Source organism: Lasioglossum baleicum, chromosome 14 (genome assembly GCF_051020765.1).
Source record: "Lasioglossum baleicum chromosome 14, iyLasBale1, whole genome shotgun sequence".
Taxonomy (NCBI): Eukaryota; Metazoa; Arthropoda; class Insecta; order Hymenoptera; family Halictidae; genus Lasioglossum; species Lasioglossum baleicum.
The window spans coordinates 7,200,433-7,222,835 of NC_134942.1; the positions used below are offsets into that span (position 1 = coordinate 7,200,433).

The 22,403-nt window shown below is 46.8% G+C and overlaps 1 protein-coding gene across 3 annotated transcripts in view; it reads left to right on the forward strand.

Moving 5' to 3' along the window:
• Positions 1–13,466, forward strand: part of LOC143216036 (uncharacterized) — a 29,112-nt gene extending 15,646 nt beyond the window's left edge. For all 3 annotated transcript variants that reach the window (XM_076438772.1, XM_076438771.1, XM_076438773.1), the window contains exons 4-8: positions 127–365; positions 522–800; positions 9,470–9,806; positions 11,209–11,497; positions 12,516–13,466. In XM_076438772.1, coding sequence (XP_076294887.1) covers positions 127–365; positions 522–800; positions 9,470–9,806; positions 11,209–11,497; positions 12,516–12,734 — 1,363 coding nt within the window. In that variant the 3' untranslated portion in view covers positions 12,735–13,466. The remainder of the gene's footprint in view (positions 1–126; positions 366–521; positions 801–9,469; positions 9,807–11,208; positions 11,498–12,515) is intronic.
• Positions 13,467–22,403: the final 8,937 nt, after the last annotated feature.

Consider the following 22,403-nt stretch of genomic DNA (forward strand, 5'->3'; position numbering starts at 1 on the left):
GAAAAGAATACGCTGTCTATCAGGCCTGACCTGAAATCGAAAAATTGCCGTGCGTCGAACAGGTTGTCGAGGTGGAAGGAATTTCAGGACTCTAGCTGCAGGGTTCATCGTTGTTTCTCGCTGCAGATGCGACTCGGTCGAGACAGCCGAGCTGCTGGGAGCTCAGCTGAAAGCGTTGGCGTCGCACTCGGACAATCTCGCGCGAGTCACCTCGCTCGAGGGTAGGGTTCGCAGCAATTTGGGCAGCGACGGGAGGAGCACCAGGGAATCCGAGTCCTCGGAAGGCAGCGGAGAGCTGAGACACGATCCTGTGCAGACGACTACGATTTACGAGTCGCTGGCTGCCGAGCTGCGCGCGAAATTAGGTGAATAGAGAGGTTGATCTTCGGGCTAGCGATAGCTCTTGCGACTGAATCGAGGATCAGAGCAATTAATAATTATTAGTCTGGTGTGGTAATTTCTCATTTAATTTTGACTGGGCAAGTTCAAAGTAATGCTGATCTCTTGGACCGCTGTCGCAGGTAGGGGTAATTCAGGCGACAACGATGTGGGTCCGATTCTGTTGCCTCCGAGGGATTACGACACGGTTCACAGACACCGCGGCAACCTGGCCGGAATCGAGTTCAGGCGCTGCCTAAATCAGACAATCGTAGGTGGCGGTACCACGGTCGACAGAGGCGGCACGAGGAGCGCAGCCAGCAGCGGAATAGGCTCGGATAGCGCTGCTACGCCCCCGCCTTATCAGAGCCATCATCCCCTGGGCCCCAGACCGTCCAGACCTTCCAGAGACTCCTCCTCGGGTGAGTGAACCTTTGATCATCAATCTTCCTCAATCGGTACGCGACCTTGTAGATCATCTTTCCAGACGATCCCCACAACAGGAAACTTCTAACAGTGGTGGCAAAATTCGAACAGTTCGAAATTTTATACTGTGGTTTATAGTTTTCTAAATGCTACTACGTTATGCTTGGATCTGAACAGACTCGGGATTAACAAACAACTCTTGACACACACCAACTCGTCGAATAATCCCGAAATCAGTTAGTCACCTAGTCAGACTGGATAAAAAGTCCATCACTGATTCACCCTCGATTTGCCTTGATTCGATCATCGATTTACCTACTCGATCCTCTCGATACGGTACATTACCGATGAATATTAACGATAGGAAACATCTTTCACACTGTCGGGTCATCAACGTAGGCACACAATGTCGCAACGATCATGAGTCATCCGACGATCGCGCGTAAAAATTGATTCTCTCTTTCTCTCACGAGAGATTTTTGTTTGCCTGAAACACGGATCGCTCGGGAATGATGTCACGTCTTCGGAGAGGCGCCGAAAGAATTTCGAAGACGAACAAGTTCTTGAATTGCGACATCCCGCGGGCCGTGCATATACGTATACAGACTTTTACGGTTCACGTCGATTCGACAATCGTGTCGAGCAAGTGTGAAATTTATTGCGGATGAGCGCAGAACTCGGCGTGACTGCGATGCGAATGGCGTGTCGTTGCACGACGCCTTGGGATCGACACGCCACGGGCATTGTTGTCGCTGCTGCCGTGCAAGTGTTATGTCAACCGAGGTGCGAGCATTCCACACGGCGTGACGCACAGCTAATTATCAGCGTAATAAGTTACCGTTGCTTCGCCGAAATTAATCAAACTCGCCGCGCGGCGTGGAGGACGCGTGGTTCGCTGATTTTTCGTGCTTTTTAGACGCCTGTCCAATTATTTCTTGTTTCAATTGAACGAATACAACGCTGTATTAAGGATGTTCTGGAGGTACAATGGGAGACAAAAGTACAAGAAATTCGAAATCCATCAATACATGGCAATGAAAGCCATTCATGAGTATATTTTGCATTAAACTTTTGCGAATACTGTACCCTCTGTAGCTATATGTATTCAGTGGTCTACGCTTGTCGCGTTTCCATGCGAGTGAGAGACGACACGATAACGTTTTGTAGCAGTTTATAACTTTTTTACTCTGTAACTGTTTAGTGAATCCTAATAAATTTTGAACATAATTAATTACATAATTTTTACTACATATAAAAAAAGACTGGAGTTTTTAGTTGCGTTTTTTCAAGGTTTAAATAGGGTTTGAAGTGGAATTTTATGAATTCTCCAGAAGAAGACGTGTTAAAATGTGCAAACTTTAAGTTGCTATAATTCTTAAACGGTGCAGTGAATCGAACCCAAACTTTGGTAATTACATCAATTTAGTAGGAATTATACTTTGTGAAATTTTCAAAAATTTTGTTGCGTTTTTATATACCTCCAGAACATCCTTAAATTACAATGTTCCCCGAAATCAGAAACAATCTGTTCGAATATAACATTATAACGTTTCCGAACTTTTTAATTTCGTACGTGCGTCAGGTGTTCCGAGCGGTTGCGCGACGAGCGATGATATTTTGCCAGGATGCAGGAAGTATCTATCGTTAATGCCAGTCATTTATTCGAGTCGGTGTTCGCTGCCACTTCGCTCTGTCATTTCTTCGACGATTTGTCACGCACTTTTCCGCCATTACGCGGCCGATGAATAATTGCAGGCTTCGCGTACGTCGCAGGGCCCCGCGCGTTATCTCGTTTGATGAATACCCGAGCGAATGGACCCGTCGCGGACCCGTCGCGGAAACGTACCGGCCCTCCACGCTCCATCTGTTCCGCCGCAGAGAATTTATATCGGCAGGACGTTTCCTCCGCGGGACCAGGAAAAGAACAGAACACGCCAGGTCTTCTGGACTTTCACTCTCGCGCAGCATCTGCCGGCGCAATCGCTTAGACGGCGTAATGGTGCGTTCACCCGGATCGCCTAATTTTCTTAGGGAAACCACGGACCACTTTCCATCGGGCAATTAGACGACAGAGGCCGGAGACAGCGAACAAAGCGGCGAGCGAGATCGTGCGATCGATACCTCGGTGATTGTCCTCTGACGCGGATCGCCAGGCGACAGTTATCCAAGCACTCGCGCGGAATTTTTTTGCTAGGAAACTGGAGGCGGTTTTCTTTTGAAACTTCACAGATCTGTTCTTACGTGTCGGCGATCTGCTCAGAAATTTTTGCAGACCGATACGTCCTCAATTATGGTAATTCTAATTATTAGACTGCGGATCTTTATGCAAAATAAAAATTGACTTCATAAACTGTACAACATAGAAGCCAAATAGAAATGTAATTTTTTCTCTATTGATATTAATCAGCTGCAACGAGTACATCGGTATTTTTAACTCCTTTTAATCTGTCCACTGCTTTAAACTGCACATATGTACTCATTTTTGCCATAAATACATAAAATCCGCAGTCTACTAATTATTGTTCACTATTTACGAAGCAAAATTGTTCCACAAGAATGGTTTACTTCCTCGATGAATAACTACCACAATTTTAACGATATCAACTTACAAAAAATCACGGAGATGATCCAAATATGTATCAACAAAATCCATAAACTTTTATCAAAATCCATTCTTCCGTTCGCTAAAAAAAATCCCGAAGTGGTACGAAATGAATGTGAAAAGGGCACATCCCTAAGGGAAGAAAATTATGCACTCTAAATTCTAGGTAAAAGTGCTTGAAAAAATTCTGAGCATTGGTCCAAACATGTATGAATCCATACACAAAAAGTTGTTCAAGGGACCTTTGTAGTTTTCTTGAAATAAATTCGCGAAGCGACACCAGCGCACCTTGACTGCACGTTCCGAGCACACGGAAGTCCGTGAGAGGCCGATGACAAAAATTTGGACGCTTTCTACGCCTCGCACAGGTGGCCGTGTATTCTGTCTCGAATCTTATCGTGGCTCGTAGAAAACCGGGCGGAAGGCGACCCGGTAACCCAGTTCCGTCGCCGGCTGAACGAAAAATCGTTTCTTCGTCGCGCGCCACCGCCGGAACCTTCTTCGATTTTTCTTTTCCCTGCTTCCCGAGAGTCGTCGAACGCGCGAGGCGATCTAACAACAAATTCGTGTTGTCCACTTTCACTCGGGCGGATCCTCGAAATCGGATCGCGTCCCGGAATCGTTGATCGGATCCACTCCTTTCGGAGAAAGTCCGCGATTTTCGGAAACCGTGGAACGCGGCTGAAATTGCGATTAGGTCTCTTTTTTCCTGCGTGCGGCGTTTCACCGTTGCGCAACCGACGAATTCCAACGACATTTCGAAACTAGCGTGATCTGGCCTCTTGAAACTATGCACTTCGCTCGCATACTAAGTGATATATTCGCGGGAATGGATTTCAGTTGGATGGAAATCGATGATTTTGCAACAGTTTGCGTTAACACTTTGATTACCAAAGCAACAGTCTCAAAAATTCCCTGAAATTCAAGTATTTAAAATTTTTTAAATTAATTTTTCCACCTGGACAAACAATTCCTTCACCCAATGGACACGGCAACGTCACAGACCGTGACCTAACGATTGCTTGTAGCTCTCCGGTCTCGTCGTTGTGTTAGGATTTAGTGCGCCGTTCGTAGGAAAAGTTTCTCGAGCGATCGATCCCGGAGGAGAGTCCGCGGTTCTTCCGCGTTGCAGTTACGCCGGGTTCAAGGAACGAGACGGACTCGAGGAAAAAGGAAAAGGGGGAATCGGTCGCGTGCTGGATTCGAGGCATTTTCCACGGTCGACCGGCGCTCGAAGGATCTCCGGAGGAAACAGGACCAAAAAGGGAGGCGGCGAGAAGACGTCCGATTGAAACTTCAAAGTCATTCGCGACTGCTCTCTGGGCGTGACTTCCTCGCCGTGGAACACGTTTTTAACGGACGACTGACCCATATAACGTAAACGAATAAATTTCGAGAAGAGGGGAAAAAAAGCCGGGCGAAATATTCTCTCCTCAGGATCATGCTCGAGAGATCCGACTCCGGCGTTAACTATACTTGTACAGCAGCAAGAGGAAGAGAGAGAGAAGGAGAGAGACGGTATTGGGCACCTGTTACAGTGGAAGGAATACCGTTAGGACGTCGTGTCAGCGGCAGGTACCAGCCTACGGGTACACACATATATCTTCCGCTGCCTCCACGACTGTACCAGCAAGCAAAAATCGGGCCGCTTTGACACCGGGCCCCTTCGATGTCGATCTACGCTACCGGAATTTCTGCTCGATCACCGGGATCCGTTGAGCTAATTTACTGTCTGTCCGAGCAGGCTATCCGACGGGCATCTGGGCTGGATGATAGATCGAGGAAACCGAGGCTCACCTTTCTCCTTGCATCGTTAATTGTCATTTTCTGCTTTTTAACGAGGCCAACGTGTGCTCGTCTTCTTTTCTAAAAAGGACACCGATACCCGTTGATATTCCAATGAATCAACGTCGGCAACGTTTAAATCCCATCCTGCAGGATGAAGCAGCCACTTAAAACCGGCATTCATTCATTCGCACTTCCTGCCTTTTCAAAAAGCTCGCGGAACGAGCCTCCACGCATTTTTCCTCGATCTTTCCTGCTCGGAATCGATCAACGCGAACACGCCTTTGGGTGAGAAACACACCGCAGGTCCTACACCATCAATTTTCATTTGTTGCATTTTCCAAGTGTGCATTTATCACACTCTGTCCGGAGAAAATAGTGATATTTACACTTTGATTATCAGAGCAGCAGCCTCAAAAATTCGATGAAATTCAAGTATTTAACAAACTAATAATTTTAGAATTAATTTTTCCATCTGGACAAACAATTCCCTCACACGATGGACACGGCAACGTCACAAACCGTTAATTCATTCTCACTTCCTGCCTTTTGACAAAGCTCGCGCAACGAGCCTCCACGCATTTTTCCTCGATCTTTCCTGCTCGGAAACGATCAACGCGAACACGCCTTTAGGTGAGAAACACACCGCGGATCCTACACTATCAATTTTCATTTGTTGCATTTTCCAAGAGTGCATTTATCACACTCTTTCCAGAGAGAATGTCACTATTTACCGATTCGAAAGTGATTCGTCGAATTCTTCATCGTGAGAACTGTATTGACGTTTGTTCGGTCGAGTAAACATGACCTTTGAGGTGGGAAACAGTGTGTAGATCTTGCATTACCATTTTATGTATTTTTCTAGAGATCATACAACTAAGTCTACTAGATTCTACTCTGAAGAAGAGTCTCAATATTTACCGACACAAAAGTGGAAAGTTTACCGAAACATATTGAAGCGTGAAAAAGGAGGGAACGAATAAAATAAGATTCACCCGAGTTTTCTCTATAGAAGGATCGTAGTGATGTTTCCGAGATCCATCAAGAAGTCTGGGATCGGACAGATCGCGAGGTTAAAAACGGAATTGATCGCGCGCCTAATAAGATCAGAGAGAGATAACGCACCCTAAGAAGGTGCGCGGCAAGAAGCCCGGTCCGATCCGCGCGCGCACGATGTTTATGGGTGAAAATTCTCGCGGTTGGATAAGCCGCGTTGGTTCAACGACTGTTTCTTTATCAGATGCAATTAAAAGTCGACGAGTGGATTAACCGTCGGCGGATTTACGACTTTGGTGCGTCGAGGCGCGCGCGAACACACGGGTTCAGATGTTTTCTAGTTAAACGTGCCACTGACCGACTAAAGTCTGCTTTTCACCGAGCCGACCAAAACATTCGTCTTCCGTGGATATTTTAGTAGTCAAGCACTCAAGTTTTCCTGGAAGTTTTCTGAGAAACTGTTAGGCGACTACCGGCGCCATTTTGTCGATAGCCTTAACCTGCAGAGATGGGAACGAAAGTATCAAATACTGGAACATGGATGATTTGAATATCAATATCAGCCGGTGTGTGGAATGTTGGTAATTTGAATAATAACAGAGGAAAGTTCTTGAACCTGCGGGAATGGAGGCCTTGTCAAGGCTGTTGATAAGTGAAATCGGGAACTCTCTAAATCAAACCCGTAGAACAAATTCGCAAGTCCCCAGAGTCTTCGAAGACTCGGAAGAAGCTCAAGCCTCGAATACAAATGCAGGAGAGAAAACTGTCCTACATCGTCTACTTCGACTTCGACGTGTGCATACCCAGGACAAAGATTTATTAGTGGAAGTAACTGTGTTGCGAAGTAGGTTCAATCCAAATTTCTTGTATAAATGTTCTCGAAGTCTCGAATAACGAAGTCCTGAAAAATTAATTCTGGTTGCCACAGGAAATTTCCCAGTAAATTTATTGTACGAACAGCAATTACCTCGTGCAGCAATTGTCCAGAAAAGCATTGACGAGAAGATTGGAAGAGCGCGGATTGGTCTCGTTCTCCATAAAATGGAGAACGCCGCGAGGAAAGCGTGGATCGGCAACGGTCGGTGGCCATCGAGCGAGCAGAAACAAAATCGTGAGCGACCGGGACCGCGTTATATCATTCGTCTTTCGCCGGACAAGGAAGAACCCGTTCCGCAACAGGTGTCTCGGGGACACGATGCACCACGGTGCAACGATCACGATTTCCACGTTCGTATCTCCATATAAGCGCCGTGTCTCCTCCGCCCCCGCCTCGGCGTATAGAAGCCCGCCGCGATATGGCACACTTTGCCCGCTCGCGATTCGCGTTTATGTATCGGTGCCACGCGCCGCGCGATACGTCGCGTGAAACTATCCTCGAAGCTTCCCAGATTCCACGGGCCGATTAGTCGAATTAATTTATCGCCTCGTTGGGCAACCGCGCCGCCGCCGCCGCCAACACTCTTCTTCCCTCCTCGTCTCTGCCCTCATCATGCTACAACCATGAAATGGCCCAAACGGTGCCGGGTTCACCGGTGCCCGCCGTCTCGATCGCGTCGATCTTCGTGATCCGATCTTTCGCGCGACATGCACGATCCGGATCCGTAACATTTATCCACGGATAGGTGAACTACACTGCTCTGAACGGTGCATGATCCGTTCTGGTCTCTATCGCGCCGATCACTGCCGTGGAAAATGTGTCTTGCTCGGGGTCAAAAACCTCTGTTAAACGAAAATTTTCTTATTACTAATTGTTAGCCTGTGGAAGTATAGGCAGAACGTACGTTTCTAGCATTGTGGGGTATCAAGTCAAAATTATAGCTGAAAACGATTTCCACATTTACAAAATGTGTCTTCGTGTTTAATTAATTTGCTAAATGCTCGAGTGTGACGCGAAATGTTTTGTCGGACGAAGGCGCTTCGAAGCGGTGAAATGTCAAGAATCAAGGAAGACATTTTCTCTAGAGGACAGTATGTAGATCATTGTTAGCACTTGGACGACGCGACGCAACATCCACGAATAGCCAACAATTTCTCCTGATACGTGTCACGCGCACCGAAACCGGCTGTACGTCATCAAAACAGAGAACTTGCAACGAACCGGTGCCTCACGGCCTCCGAGGAGGTTGCATTACGATGATATTAAGAAGATCCCAGGCTCTTTGCCTTTTAACTTTTACCTAGCGCTGGCGTTCGCGCGCGCGCGCGCGCAACGGCATTCCGTCTCCCCCCACGGCTTGACGTGTTCCACGTTCCCGATTATTGCGCAAAGGAGCTCTCGAAAGGCGCATTTCCATGCGGGAGTGCTGGCAGTCGGTCGCGCGAGGCGTCTCGTCACATTATAATCACCATGATACCCGAGAAACGTCTGGAAACCATCGACGACGCCGAAGATGAGCCTCGTAGACGTGTTTCAGCTCGGGGACCAGATTGAATTCGCGTCTCTCGGAGCCGACCTCGTGGGAGGTCACCGGGTAGTTAAGTTCCGCATTCTCGGCCCACAGCCCCGAGGCACTCTTTCACCCGTTTCCAGCTTCTATTCGGACCTCGCAACGCGGCGACCTCTTCATCCCGTTGCCCGATAAAAGAGAAACCGCGCGGTTACGCGGCCGGTTACCTTGTCGAGAGTCCTGCTGGTCTCTTTCCTCTCTTTCCGCGGTTGCGGACGGGCCCCGTATCGGGGTTACCGGTGCTCATTGTCTCAATCAACCTCTTGCAACCGGAGAACGCAGTGGAGAGACCACCGCTCGGGAACCTCCGGGGAAACTTCGAGTCCCCTCTGTCCCTCGATTTTCCCAGCCTCGTAATTCCTCGCTGGTACCTTCGGCACCTAGCAGAGAGACAAACCGTAATTGGACCTGTTAGAAGATGTTCTTAAACATTCATAGTTCTCTCATCGATACCCTATCCATATAACCAGATGTTTAACAGCGTCGTGGCATTGGAATCTTCGAGGATCATGTCTCAATCGATTGCAGCTCGGCCTGGTTTCCTACAATCAGAACGTCTTCGTCATTAATCATCTCCTACAAGAATATTGATATTCATTGTACGCCTACGTTCACTCCGATCAGCAAGATTCCATTTCGATCTGGGTCTTCTCATTATCCAATTATCAACTGCAGCTTTTTGCATTGAATGGCTCAATTCACATGACGCCCACGATCACCCAGTTAATAAACGAGACTAGCGATATTCATTTTCCTCTTCTAATTCATAATTTCATAAATGAAGTACGTGCATTTAATGGAACAGATATGTATAACGATGTCCGGCGGTTTTCAGACGACGACTGGGGGGCAGCAACGGAGGACTACCTGCCGGAGGCAGAGACGACGACAACGAGCCTAACGTTGCCTCGACTGCCAAGGAGCCCGGAAAGACTGACCAGCCAAATGACCCGAGGCGTTTCGCCGGGCTGCAACAGGAGCCGCAGGGCACCGGAATTCAGGCAACGTTCGCCAAGCCCCCAATACCAGCCCAGAATGAGTCCCGGCGAGGTGACCAGTCCCAGGGAGAGATTTCAGGACGCCAAGGAGATGTTCAGAGCCATGGAGAGAGAGGCGATCGCCAGGCCTGTCCTTTCCAGGCAGAGAGAAGTTGAAAGTCATCCCGTTCACAGGTAAAGCGCGCGAATCTTTCTCCCGCCGTACCGCTGCGCCGGAACGTTTACCTTCTCTTTTCTCTTGTTCTCTTTCGGAACAAGCGAAAAATCGGCTTCGACCGCGATCCGGGTATCCTTACACTGCTCCGAGACTAGCAAACATCATCCCGAGACTGCTGCTTTTCATGATCTCATGCTATTTATGCTGGGCCTCCTTCGAACAAAACATCTTAAAATCCTAGCCGTTTTCTTTCACGCGAATTTCCAACATTTTCTGATATTATTTATTCGATATGAGTCTTGATCAACTTGTTGAACCTAGTGTAAGTAGATCATCTAAAATTTTAAAAACCAGCCATTCAATATTTTACTTATTCATTAAACGCAGAATTGTTGCTTGTCCGTTCAGCACATTGATTTCCACATTTTTATTATTCTCTCATACTTATTATTGGGGTGAAATTGGAGCTTCAAGCTTTGAAATAAGTTTTATTCGTTAAATGGAGAGTAGTGGATGGAAAGGTGGCAAGAACTCGTACGTTTCAGTGAAGTGAGGAACTGCATCGATGCACCGGTAGTCCCAATGTCGCAAGAAAGTCCCAAGACCTTCGTCGGCCTGGTCAGATTCGTTTTCTAATCGAGAAAAAGCGGACTCCCGTGAATGAAACACCGCGGTTCCACTTAATTTTCTCCCGAGCCGACCCGATCGACTAGTTTGAAACTAGTGTTACGCCCGTGCGCGACTGTTTTTCTTGTTGCGCGGCGGCATTCGTTTTGGGCCAGCAATCACCGGTGTCAATCTCGAGTAAAAGCTGTCCGGGAACGCTGCCCCCGGTTTCTATTCAACAGCACATCGAGAAAGGGACCAGAAAAATAGTCGCTTATGGAATGCCGGGCAAAAGAGATCGACAGACGCGTTCATAAAACCGAGTCGCGCTACCGTTTAACCCTGAGGAATTGGATCGACCGCCGGAGGCGGTCTGTTGCACTTTCTAATAACAACTGGTCGTCCCTTGCAAAAATACGATCGCGATCTCATCATTTCTGCGTTAGCTGTACGATGGACCTGACCACAGCCGAGTGCGTACGAAAATTAAACAATGCAACGAAATCTTGTTGCGACTCCTCGGTGAATCAATGTTACCAAAAATTAAACATTTCTTCCGACCTCGAATAATTCAATTTTTTCTTTCTCGTTTTACAAAAACGAGTAGGTGCAATTTAAAAAGTAAAAATATTGGAAGAATTTGAAAATGCTGTTATATTATTTTCAACCTATTGAACACATTAAGAAAGAAAATAAATGTCTATTTTACTCCAGTTTCTGGCAGTCGAGATCGAAAATTTTTATTTTGCATTAAGATGTAATAATGAGACTGTCAGGAGGATGATAATAATTTGGTTGGTTTGTGTGCGACAGGGTCGAGTCGGCGAGGCAGGCGCACGAGGATCAGCCGGGCCGGCACCATCCGCTCGTGAATAGTTCAACAACTGGGCACGAGCACCTGATCAGACGAAATCATTCGGAAGTATCGGAACGGGAGAACGATATCCCTTACCGGGGCCGGCCGCGGCCGCGAACCCATCATTATGCGATGGAACGCCCACCGGAGCAAGAGGTCTCGAGGCCCCGGCCGCGGAGCTTCTACGAAAACCCGTCGGTTGGACGGGACTTCCGAGATCAAAGGAACGTCGTCGATCCGAGAGAAGTAAGGGTCATTGATTCCTCTCGTGGCGAGCTGTTCTGCTTCGCGAGCGTTCCTCAAGGTCCCTCCACTCTCGGAACCTATCCAACCACTCGCTCGGATTAGCGCAGCAAATCCTCCACGGATTAGCGAGACACCTATCAAACCATATTTTCTTTCTCACACATTATTCGGATTTATTCGTTCAGTTTCTTTGTTCAGTGTATCATTTTTATGCGAAGAACCTATCCAACAAATCGCTCGGATTGGCGCAGTAAATTCTGCATGGATTAGCGAGACATCTATCAAACCATATTTTCATTCTCACACATTATTCGTATTTATTTGCTCGGCTTGTGAACTATATTCTAAACTATATTTTCTTCGTCACAAATTATTCATATCTTTGTTCATATACCAGATGCTTTTACTGAGATCCCGAGTTGCGTCATAGTATAGTGCAATCGAAAATCGTTCTTGGAAAGTGCAAAACGAGAACAACAGCCAGAGATCTTCTCGGAAAGCGTACAGCTTCTAGTTCTTGCACGAACGCGCACTTTCCACGAGAACGGCTGCGGCTCTCGCTGCAATGCTAATCACCGGTTCACTCGATACAGGCGAGGGAGTGTCCTGCTAGCCTTTCGGTGACTTTTGCTGCTCTGTTGTTCACTAGCACGTCTACGATTGAAAGATCAAGGAACCAATCGCGGAAATTTGCTGTTATATCCTCTGGCCTTAACAAAAAGATCTTTGGAAATTGGTTTAAAAATCGTTAAATTGTACTAACCGAAGTCCTAAATATTTTTATGTATTCGGTTTCCATACCGAGAGCGAGTAGATGTAGTATATGGTGTTCCCAAAGATACTGGATCATTTAAAATATAAATTTGTTTACACAAAAATAAATGAGAATTTTAAAAAAATAGTTGTTTCATCCTAAAACGGTATAGTGACTTTTGGATCATCTTGTACAAAAGATTAGAAATCCTGTAAATTTGACGAAGAATGAAAATATTGACTTGCAACCATTTTCTGCCAACAGCTGCGCGACTTCCGGGACCGAGCACACGTCCGAGAGATTCGAGAGAAGGTGCGAGCCAGGGCCACAACGTACCAGGAGCTCTCGGAGCACGAAAGATACCCAGGATTGGACCGGGAAAGCGCAAGACCGCCCCTGGAGATTGTGCCCACCCCCGGTAGATACCGTCACAGCTACGCCGAGCCGCCAAGACTCGGTTTGGCAGCACTTCATCCGTACTGAGCACTGTCCGCTCGTTGTTAACTAATAAATTATTTAATTAATCGGTTATATCTGTACCGACGGAAGTGTAGGTCTCTAACGCGTATGCTCAAGCTAGGAGGGAGAAGTGGGCGGAGCCTGGCACCGCCCATCGTCTCCCAGAGGCCGCCATCGGTTCGCTGAGCCAATCGTAGTCGAGTTTCTCCCTCCCACCACGTCTCTCCGGTCCCTCCCGCCAATTCCTACTGGTCAATCGCTCGGCCCTGCCCATTATGCTCCTGTGGCTCCTCCAACAGACGTCAGGTTCTCGTAATTTCGAGGTCTGTTTTAGTGGAACGATAGCTAGACTTGCGGACCAGAGAAGGAATGTTATGCATTTAATTAGTTTTTTAAGTTTCCGATGAGAGAGGAGAATGTCAGCGAATCTAGTGATTTTTCTCGTTGCGAACAAATCACCCCAGCCATTGGGAGTCGCCGGAGGACTTTCGTTACGCCTTGAACCGACGTCGCGAATGCTGCGCCCAGTCAGGTGACGCGTGTGGAGATTGCAAATTTATTATTCATCTTGTACTCGCGTGTTTCGTTGCGTCGTGGACCGAGATTCCCGTGGCGGGGATCGCTTGTTAACTTTCGAACGCGACTGCGTGCATTATATTGTTATGCGCCGGATGCCAGACTAACGATAACGATAGGAATAATAAGCAGCAGTAACACTGACAGTAACAGTAACAATAATAACGGTTAATAACAATACACGTTCGTTCTTTCTGTTCCACCCGTTCGAATTTTTACACAAAATGATATGATCGAGTGTGCTAATAGTAGGCGTGGCCAATGATCACTTTGATCAGTCCCTGGGGCGAATGCTCCAAGGCAGATGTCGTTAGAGGAAAGAGGAGACTTTCGATCTTGCGAAAGAGGTGTGTATATGTCGATCTCTCCGCATCTAGTTCGCCCCTAGTGGGCGTGGCCACGTTACTCTCGATTCGGCGGGGCCAATGCTGTGCCCCATGGAGCAATAATCCACCCCAACCGACGTAGACACCGCAAAAGTTCAGTTTACAAATTCGTGGCACGTTGAAAAGCAATCGCGCCTGAATATGCGCGCTCTACGAGTCCCAGGGGACCGTGCAATAAATGTTTCATGTTGCTAGAGACGCATTTCGAGCTGCATTATGCAGTTGCTCTCCGACGTATCTTATTTCCCTTTGTATTTCTCTGCCCACTGTCACGTTCCACGCCGTATTCTCTTCCAACCGGCAAACCGAAAAAATTTTACCAACATCTGCTATATTTAACCAGCTTTTTGCTTGAAGAATCTGCACGCGTTGTCGACCGTCGCAAAGTATGCGCAATTTTCTGGTTGGACGCTTCGGTTGGCGCGCTCGCTCTATTTTGGAAGCCGTACCGGCGGTTTTATTATAATTTACGCTCTGAAAAAGGAAACCGGCGTTTCGCGATTAATTATCCGCCCGCGTTTTTTTTCTCCTCCCGAGAGCCCGTCGGATGAGAAATTGAAGACGTTGCTCGCAGAGTTAGGTCACTGGAACCCGAAGCCTTTCTCCGGCTACCTCGCAATGACTTTCTCGTTTAATTGAATCTTAATCGCCGCGCATTAAGGCTACTCTATCCCTTACGAATAGTGCTGCGAAGCGTTCTCTTCGAATCGATTAACACGATTCTTCCACTGTTGTGAGAATAGTTCAGATCTAAATTTTGGTTCATCGTAAAAGATTTTATTTTTGCTACTATACTTTCAGAGGGAATTTGAATTAATCTTTTACGAAACTTAAATTAAATCAATCGCAATGATGATTTTACACAAAGTCTGTCAAGTGTGCACTTTTTAAACATTTCAGCCGTGAGAAAAATGGTAGGCAAGGAGTTAGAAGTTTGTTGGTTTATTGCAGGATCGATGCGTCCCTGCAGCGTAATCAATTTCGTGATCGGATCAACGTCGAAGTGCGTCCCAATTGATTAGCACAGTTCCGAACAACTCCGAAACTGTGATAAGGCGCCGGCACACGTCGAGACGGATCACGTACGGCAGCTCGTTAAATTGCTTTCATGGTTAACGGAGCAGGAAGTGGCTGGTTTGCATTGTTTCTCGGTGTGTCTATAGTTTGTTGCGAGAATAACAAATGAATAGAAAGTCATGCCGCTCGGAGCCAATAAATCTGCTCGACCATCTTTCGTTTCGTTTCTTTTCCGATTCGATCGCGTGCCCCCTGCCGTGCGGCTTCAAAATTCAAATCTTTAAAATTAGAAATTTTCTCAAATTTCAGCGTCGCAATAATAAATAATATTCTTTCGATTTCGAACATAGCTCGGTTGCTCTGCGGTTATCCTCGGTTCTCGGGGACAACGAGGAATTTCGCAATCGCCTGAAGACTGCGTTGCGCAACGCAGCTGCGAGAGAAGCGATCGGTGAAATACTCTTTTCAATAGCAAACAGCCAATCTTATTTCATACCGTGTGTACTCACGACTTCGCGAATAATAACACGGAGTTTCTAAAACGGTACTATCCTCCAAGGAAACCCTCATTAATAGACTGCGGATGTTTATGCAATTTTCAATTTTTGTAGACAAATTTTGAGAAAGTGGTACCACAAATGCGAGTATTGAAATTGCTAATTTAAAGCACCAGGAAACGCTGACCTAACAGTTTGCTCGGGGTTAATGGGTTACTTTGGTACCGAGGGATTTTTTCCCGGCTCGGGGATTTCGACCACCGTGAAACGCATGAGAGACAGCTCGTAGGAAGTTGTCAGGCTCCCCTCTTCCTCGGCGACGAAGCCTGTAATCGCGTGGAACGTTGCTTCATTCCGCGCTGGATCGAGCGTGTGCGACCGTTAGAACAGCGAAGCGACACAGGGGAACGGTACCGTGGCTCGGCGATGGGTATGGTTGTCGCGTGCAATGAAATTCGCACGGTCGCGAGTCTAATGAAATTCAGAAATTTGATTACCGTTGCGAAAAAGTACCGTCGCGCATTCCGAGCAGGGAGCTGCCTCGGGGAACCGAATTGTCATCGAGAGAGGCAGCTCTGTGGTTGCCTGCTCCAGGGGCCAGTTGAGAGCGTATATCGGAGCAGTCGCTTTTTAGTTGCTAGTGCAGTACAGAATTATGTTTCATCAATTGTGTGTGTAATTGCTGCAGGTTTCCTACGGTCAAACTTTTGTACTGTAAAGATTAACTCGAGCTATAAACGCGCAAGATTGTTGGTAATAGCAGCCGGAGATATAACGTTCCTAAGAAAGGTAATAAAATGGAGAAATCACGTGGGAACTGCAGAGCGTGTACGAGGGAATGTGAACGCGAATTAGCTGCATTGTGCGCTATCAGTTTAATTGATTCTTCGATTTTTAACACTTCGCGTGCGGGAATAGAAGAGGCATTCATATAAAATGTTACTGGATCAGAGGATCCTGAGAAGGCTTTTAAAAAATGAATTCCGGCTGGAAGAAGCAATTCCGCAGGATCGCGAGCGAGCAGGAAACTCAGTCGCGGAAAAACCATCGATGTCTATGACACTGTGTCGTATTCGAGCCGTGAGAGAAACAGATTCGCGGATTAAAGAAATAACCGGAGCGAGTTCGCGTCCGCAGACCCGTACAGGAGCAAAGTGGATCCCCTTCTACCATAAAGGGACTCGGTGCTGCGAACCTGCCTCGCTTCTCTCGATGGCAGTGACCTGTTATAGAGGGTCTCACGGGCCTCGCGTTGCCTTTATGCTCACGTGCTCTCCGAGCTCCTCCGTTAAATGCCAGCCATTGTGCGGTTAGGAAATTCGCGTCTCGATACGATTCACAAGCGTTACGCAAACGCGGCTCTCTCGCAAAAATTCATGGGAAAATTCGCCTGGCTCCGGCGAGTCGCGAAACCTCTTACAATACCCTCTTCGAAAATCCGTGAAAGCTCAATGGCGTTGCGTCTTCATTCATCGGGCTTCCCCTTCTCTCGATTTCTCAAGACTTTTACTTTGTATTCTTCATGTTCCTTTTATGCTTTATTTGTTGCTACTCCGTTCAGCATCGTTCTCCGCGTGTTTATCGTAGGGCGTGTGAATTTAGAATTTCAAACACATCACAGTTCGTAAATGTACTTTTTGCAGCCACAATGCTGAAGCAAAAATCGGGGCGCCTGGTTACGTTATGGGAGAGTTATGGTTGTGGGTCTCTGTGAGGCGCGTTTTCTCGGAGAGCCAGGTGAGACTGGGCACTGTGAAAAGGTCGGAAAAGGAATTTGAATGGGTGCACGATTCGCTCTCGGAACTGCACGTCATCCAGACCTGCTTTCGCATGGGTTCCGCGCGTCGACGTCGTCGGCTGTGCCTTCAATAGGCACGTCGATGTATTGTACTGCAGGCTACGACCCGTTGCCTATCTAAAGGCAGAGCTACGTGACGGAAAAGCGGATACTCCGTGTCGGAAGTTCCGTTGCTCCCGATGCGCGTACGAGAAAGAATTTTTCTAGTTTCACCTCCGGTACTCGCTTATGAATATATTCCTCGTCTCTCTCTTTCTCGAAGTCGAATTCGTGGAATTCCTAGGCAGCAGATTCCGCAAACGAAATATTTCGATCAGGATCGAGGTCTCTTCGAATACGGAATTTTTTGGACGAGGTTCAAGCAGGGAATCAATGGGAATTCCTTAGCAAGAGAGCGGAGTGTCGAAGTTTAGATGTGGTAATCGACTGCATTTAATCGTGCACGCATCGGTTCGAGTGCCGGAAAGGGAGCTTCATTCGAGAAACGACTTTGTAACTGTTCGTCGAGTCCCGACTCGCCATTCGTTTCGATCGAAGTTAACAGGGGATGGAATGCGCTCCGCGTACTGAATGCAGCTCGCGATTGGTTGCAATTAATCCATGGAGGACCTCGAGGCTCCGAGTTTCACGAAGGTCGAGCCCAATTAATTTTCTTCAAGACTAACGAGGGAATCTGTCGATCAACTCGATGTCTATTGCTGTATAATTCGCGGCAATTATCTGTAAAAGCGTGCTATTTAATTATGAGAGCAGCTGGGTTAATCTTGCACAATCACGGTCTTAATTGCCCGTAGCAGGTGACTTTCGTAAGCGCACTTGCTGTGAAATTGAAACGAATCTTGACCAAATGACCAATTGTTCTTTGTATAATAGTTGTCCTTGCCCACTGACAACTAGAACAATTTTTCTGAAGCATTTGTATTTCTATTGCTTGAAGATTCGATCATATTGAGGATAAACGCTGAGCTCAAAGAACGAGGTTAAAAAATATGTAGAATAAAATTAGGTTAGCAAAGAACGAGCCGTAAAACCGTCAGACGCATCCGTCTTGGGAGGAATATAAACAAAAAATCACGCGACTGGTCAGGGAATTAGTCTCGGCCGGATTTGTGGATGTTAATGGGGGCTTGATTACCGAAAGGAATATCTTATCGACGAACACCCGTTAGATTGGCAAGACGAGGGGGCCCTGGCAGACCGCATTAGTAAAAGTGAACCGCTATGCTACCAACACACCTCATCTCTCTTCCTAACGCCGCTGTCTCCCGTTATTCTAATCGGTCGGAGATTTCAATGCGTGCGCGGACATGTCTTCGACGGGCGCGAGCATTGAAATCTCCACTGCAATCACGAATTGCTTTGTAAACATTCTGTGATCGATTTACAGAAATCAACCGTCACATTTCCTCAACAGATATCTAATTAAATTCTTCGAAACATTTTGCTCTGGTCGGACTTAGAAACACGTCCAGTGAATTAGCATTTATATGATAGAACTAAATCATGAAAATTGAAGGCCGTTAGCGTCAGGCCTTCTAGGTTAATTACCGAAGAAAAATTGCGCAAGGTCCGTTAACTTCTTCTGAAAAGAAATCATTTAATGATACCATCCCGCAAATTTTCATAACATTAGCATATAATATTCCGAAGATCCAGCAGCGTTTTGTACGGACGCAAAAGAATTAGTAACCCGTCCGCGGATATTTATGTCTGCGTTTTTCCAGCGAGCTGTTCTGAAATGATTGCAGTGAATAATTAGCATCGATAACCAACGGAGATAATGACGAATCCGCTTGAAAAGTGGAAATTATGAAACGAAAGCGAGGCGGCAGAAATCGACTTGCCGGAAGTTTCGGATTCCGATTAGCGGCGGACGAACGTTGATCAATTTCAGCGAATTAACGCGTTGCCCGCGGTCGAACGTGCGCTCACGTAATCCGCAGATGGAGGCAATCTCTCCGGAAGAATGTGCGTTACGTCGGCCACCCTTATTTTTAACACCTGACAGACTTTCTCGCCGAGGATCTGCCGAGAGGAGTCCAAGACGAAAGAAAGCGCGTCGCCAGAAGATGGAATGCCAGTTGGCAGCGGACATCTCTGCCGGGTGAACAGACTCTGGAGAAGATCCATGCGTGTTCATCGGAATCCATAAGTGTTTGCGGGCGTCGCTCGACCCCGAACTGATTTGCATAGAACTTTCGAATAGACATATCTCCGGCACGAGCCGAGCGTAGAAAGCAGCTGGAGTCATCCTCGAGCTGCCTCCTAATCAATCAAAAATCCTCGGCAAAAATAAGTCCATGGTGATCAGTAGTGGATCTTTATGCAAAATAAAAATATTCTGCATTGATTGTGGGAAGCAGGAATAAAATATATATAAAAAAAACTGTAAAAACCACGCTTATATTAAATGCACTAAAAAGGAGAATAATTGTTAAAATAGTAAAAGCGTGGTTTTTAACAGGTTCTTTTATATATTTTATTTTCTACTTTTATTGTCATCGGAAGCAAGTGTGTATACAAAATTTCAGCAATATTGGACTATGGGAAGAGCTTTAAAATTCGATTACAAGATTTGACGCATTCAACAACAACAACACGGCAAGTTAATATAAGCGTGATTTCATCCCTTAACGACTTTGTTACGTTGAAAACAACATTGCAATATTCTTAAGTTTTTCTAATCTAGTATACTGTGTTTTATCCGCAGTCTAGTGATCAGTATGTAACTCTATTTATTGCAGTAATTCATAAAAATTGGACAACATAAAATTGTAAAATGTTTTGTTTGCCGTTTAAGATTCTTCAGTGACAGGCAACGACAAAGTTTCCTGGGGGCCTCCGAGTTTCTACGACTTCTCTAGATTAAATTGAGGGCCCAAGGACAGGAGGATGACGTTCCCTGTGTAATTAGTTGTTGAAGGGTCGCCAGGACAAGAAGGGGAGCAGAATCCTGCGAAGCGGACGCCCTTCGAAGCCAGAAAACGCAACGGAGGATCAGCTCGCGTGACCGAAGACCCTGACCGTGGCCCAATGCCGAGAATTTCGTACTGGGAAACGGTCCGCGAAACGTTTCGCATGCCTCTCGCACGTTTCGAGTAAATTCTGCTACGGTCGGACGTGCGGTCGAAAGTGGAACGTGAACAGGAGCGGCGATTGTTCCTCCAGTCGCCAGGAAAACGATTCTTCGGAAAATCTTCGACGATTAGCTCGTCCATCATGTTGTTATCCCATTATCCCACAAGTTCGTCCTTTTATATGTATGAACCAAGATAGCACGCGATATCCTAAAGCCGTACAAGATGTCTCGTTCTTCTTGGACTCCTTAACAAGTCCGCTTCGGTGTGGACACAGCTTTACACACAATGTTGAGATTTATTCTGAAATTCAAGTCTCTCGAAAACGTATTTTGTTTTCTGTCTCCGAAGATTCGACGGGAATTCTAATTTTATCCCGTTGCATTCGCAGTGTGTTTCTATCGCTGAAAAAAAAACGCATTCCACGCAGTCCGGGCCTGAAGGAATCCCAAAAACACAAGTGCATTCCGGGCCGAAGGATCTCCGTGATGGCGCATTAGTATGCAAATAGTCGGATCCAGGTCCTCGAAGCTATCGGGGCACTTCGATCCGAGGAAATGGAACCTAACCGCTTATCCGAAGGACGACTGCGAATCGTTGAAATCACCGGTTCCTTCTGGTCGCGACAGGAATTCGCCGAACAACAATCTCTTTTTATTTCTCTCTGGGATCGATCTTCTGAGGTTTCGTGTTATTCGAATTCTTCTGTGTGGATGGTGTCTTCAGAGTTAGATCCTCGATTTGTATCTTCATTTTGCTCTGTGTAGGATGAAGTCTGTGGTTTATGTTTCAGGCTTGGCTATAGTTGTGATTACTGTGTAATTTTCTCCGGCCATCATAGGGACTTGAATATTTATTTATTTTCTGACAATGAGTGCTAGGTTGCATTCCAAATTATGGATTCCTGAAACCGAGGTACGAGTGGGTCAGTGGGTCGTCGTCACGTTAATCACGGGGAATCCAGAAGCTATGGGCCTCATGATCGTCCGCCATCTTCGCCAGGAATTCCTCTCCCCTCTAACCATTTCGTAATTTCACCGTTCGTCCACTAATCGGTCCATTCCTATTCATCTTTGAATATCAAAGCACCGACGAGCTTTCCCGAATTGATTTCCACACATTCCCTTCTAATTGTGCTCCGAATATTTTTCGAGAGACCCACACGATGCTGACAGTACCGTAACATTATGCTGTTCCAAGGCTCCGGATGCTTGGCCCATTTTTCGTCAGTCTCATTTCATTTACATTCACTCGAAGATTAAACATTTAAATTTCATGGGTATGGAGATAAATGTTTAGTAATAAGTTCATTGTGCTGGTAACCTATTGATGCTCCACCACGATGTTTATATTTAATGGGGAATTGGAGATCGGTGACAAACTTTTACCAAGAACCGCGCGCGCGAGCCCACAAAGAAATTCCACAGTGCGGTACTTCCGGTAAAGGAGCAATACCGGTCTGGAGGTGGCGGGGAAAGCTTTCAAAACACTTGGCAATCTTCTTTCTCTTTTTCCGGGTTAACGACGGCCGGGACACCGGTCGCTTGTTTCCTTTTTCCGCGGTCGCGTTACCCGTAAGGCAACCTAAGGCGATCTAAGGGGAACGTCGCCATAAAAATTCATCAGAGGGGGCCCGGCGAAACCCGGTGTCCTGAAAAAATCCACGATCCCGATACGGATAATTTGAAACTCTCCGCGCACGCCGCCGCTGCTGCGCTGTAAGAACGCCGACACATTTTTCGATACCGTTCCGCCGGCTTCAGATGGCTTCGCTCCGATAAAAAGCCTTCCTCCGGCCAACAAGAATATCGGTCACGATGTACAAAGCGTCGGTGCATGACAATCTTTTGCAGCGAACACCGGACTTTCCGTCGCAAAACCCCGACCGTCTCCAATTCGAATAGCTTCGCTGATCCTGTCGAAATCCGTCGGTTTTGCTCCTTCAGGACTTCCATTTTGTAGAAAGTTGCAGTCTTAGACGCCTGAGAGAATTCGTGAACTTCTTGATTGCTAGATTGCAGATGCATTTATTACGAAACTGAGCAACTGCAATTTGGCACGGTGTAAATATTAATTTTTAATCGTCTAAGTAACAATTGCTGATTTCGAGGTTTTCTGAAAATCGAGATTTCGGGGCCCGAAAGTTTGTTCCTGGGGCCAGGTAGACCGGCGGGCCTCGGGTGAACATTCACCTGCGCACCTGCTTGCCGGTGCGGTTTTTATAGGTCGCAGACTATGCCCATTCCGCGGTAGACCTGAATGCGTGCGATTCTCTTTTGACAGAAGCCGATTCGAGGTCTCCAGGTCGCCGCGTCTCGTCTGGTCGTCCGCTGATCGCCGCG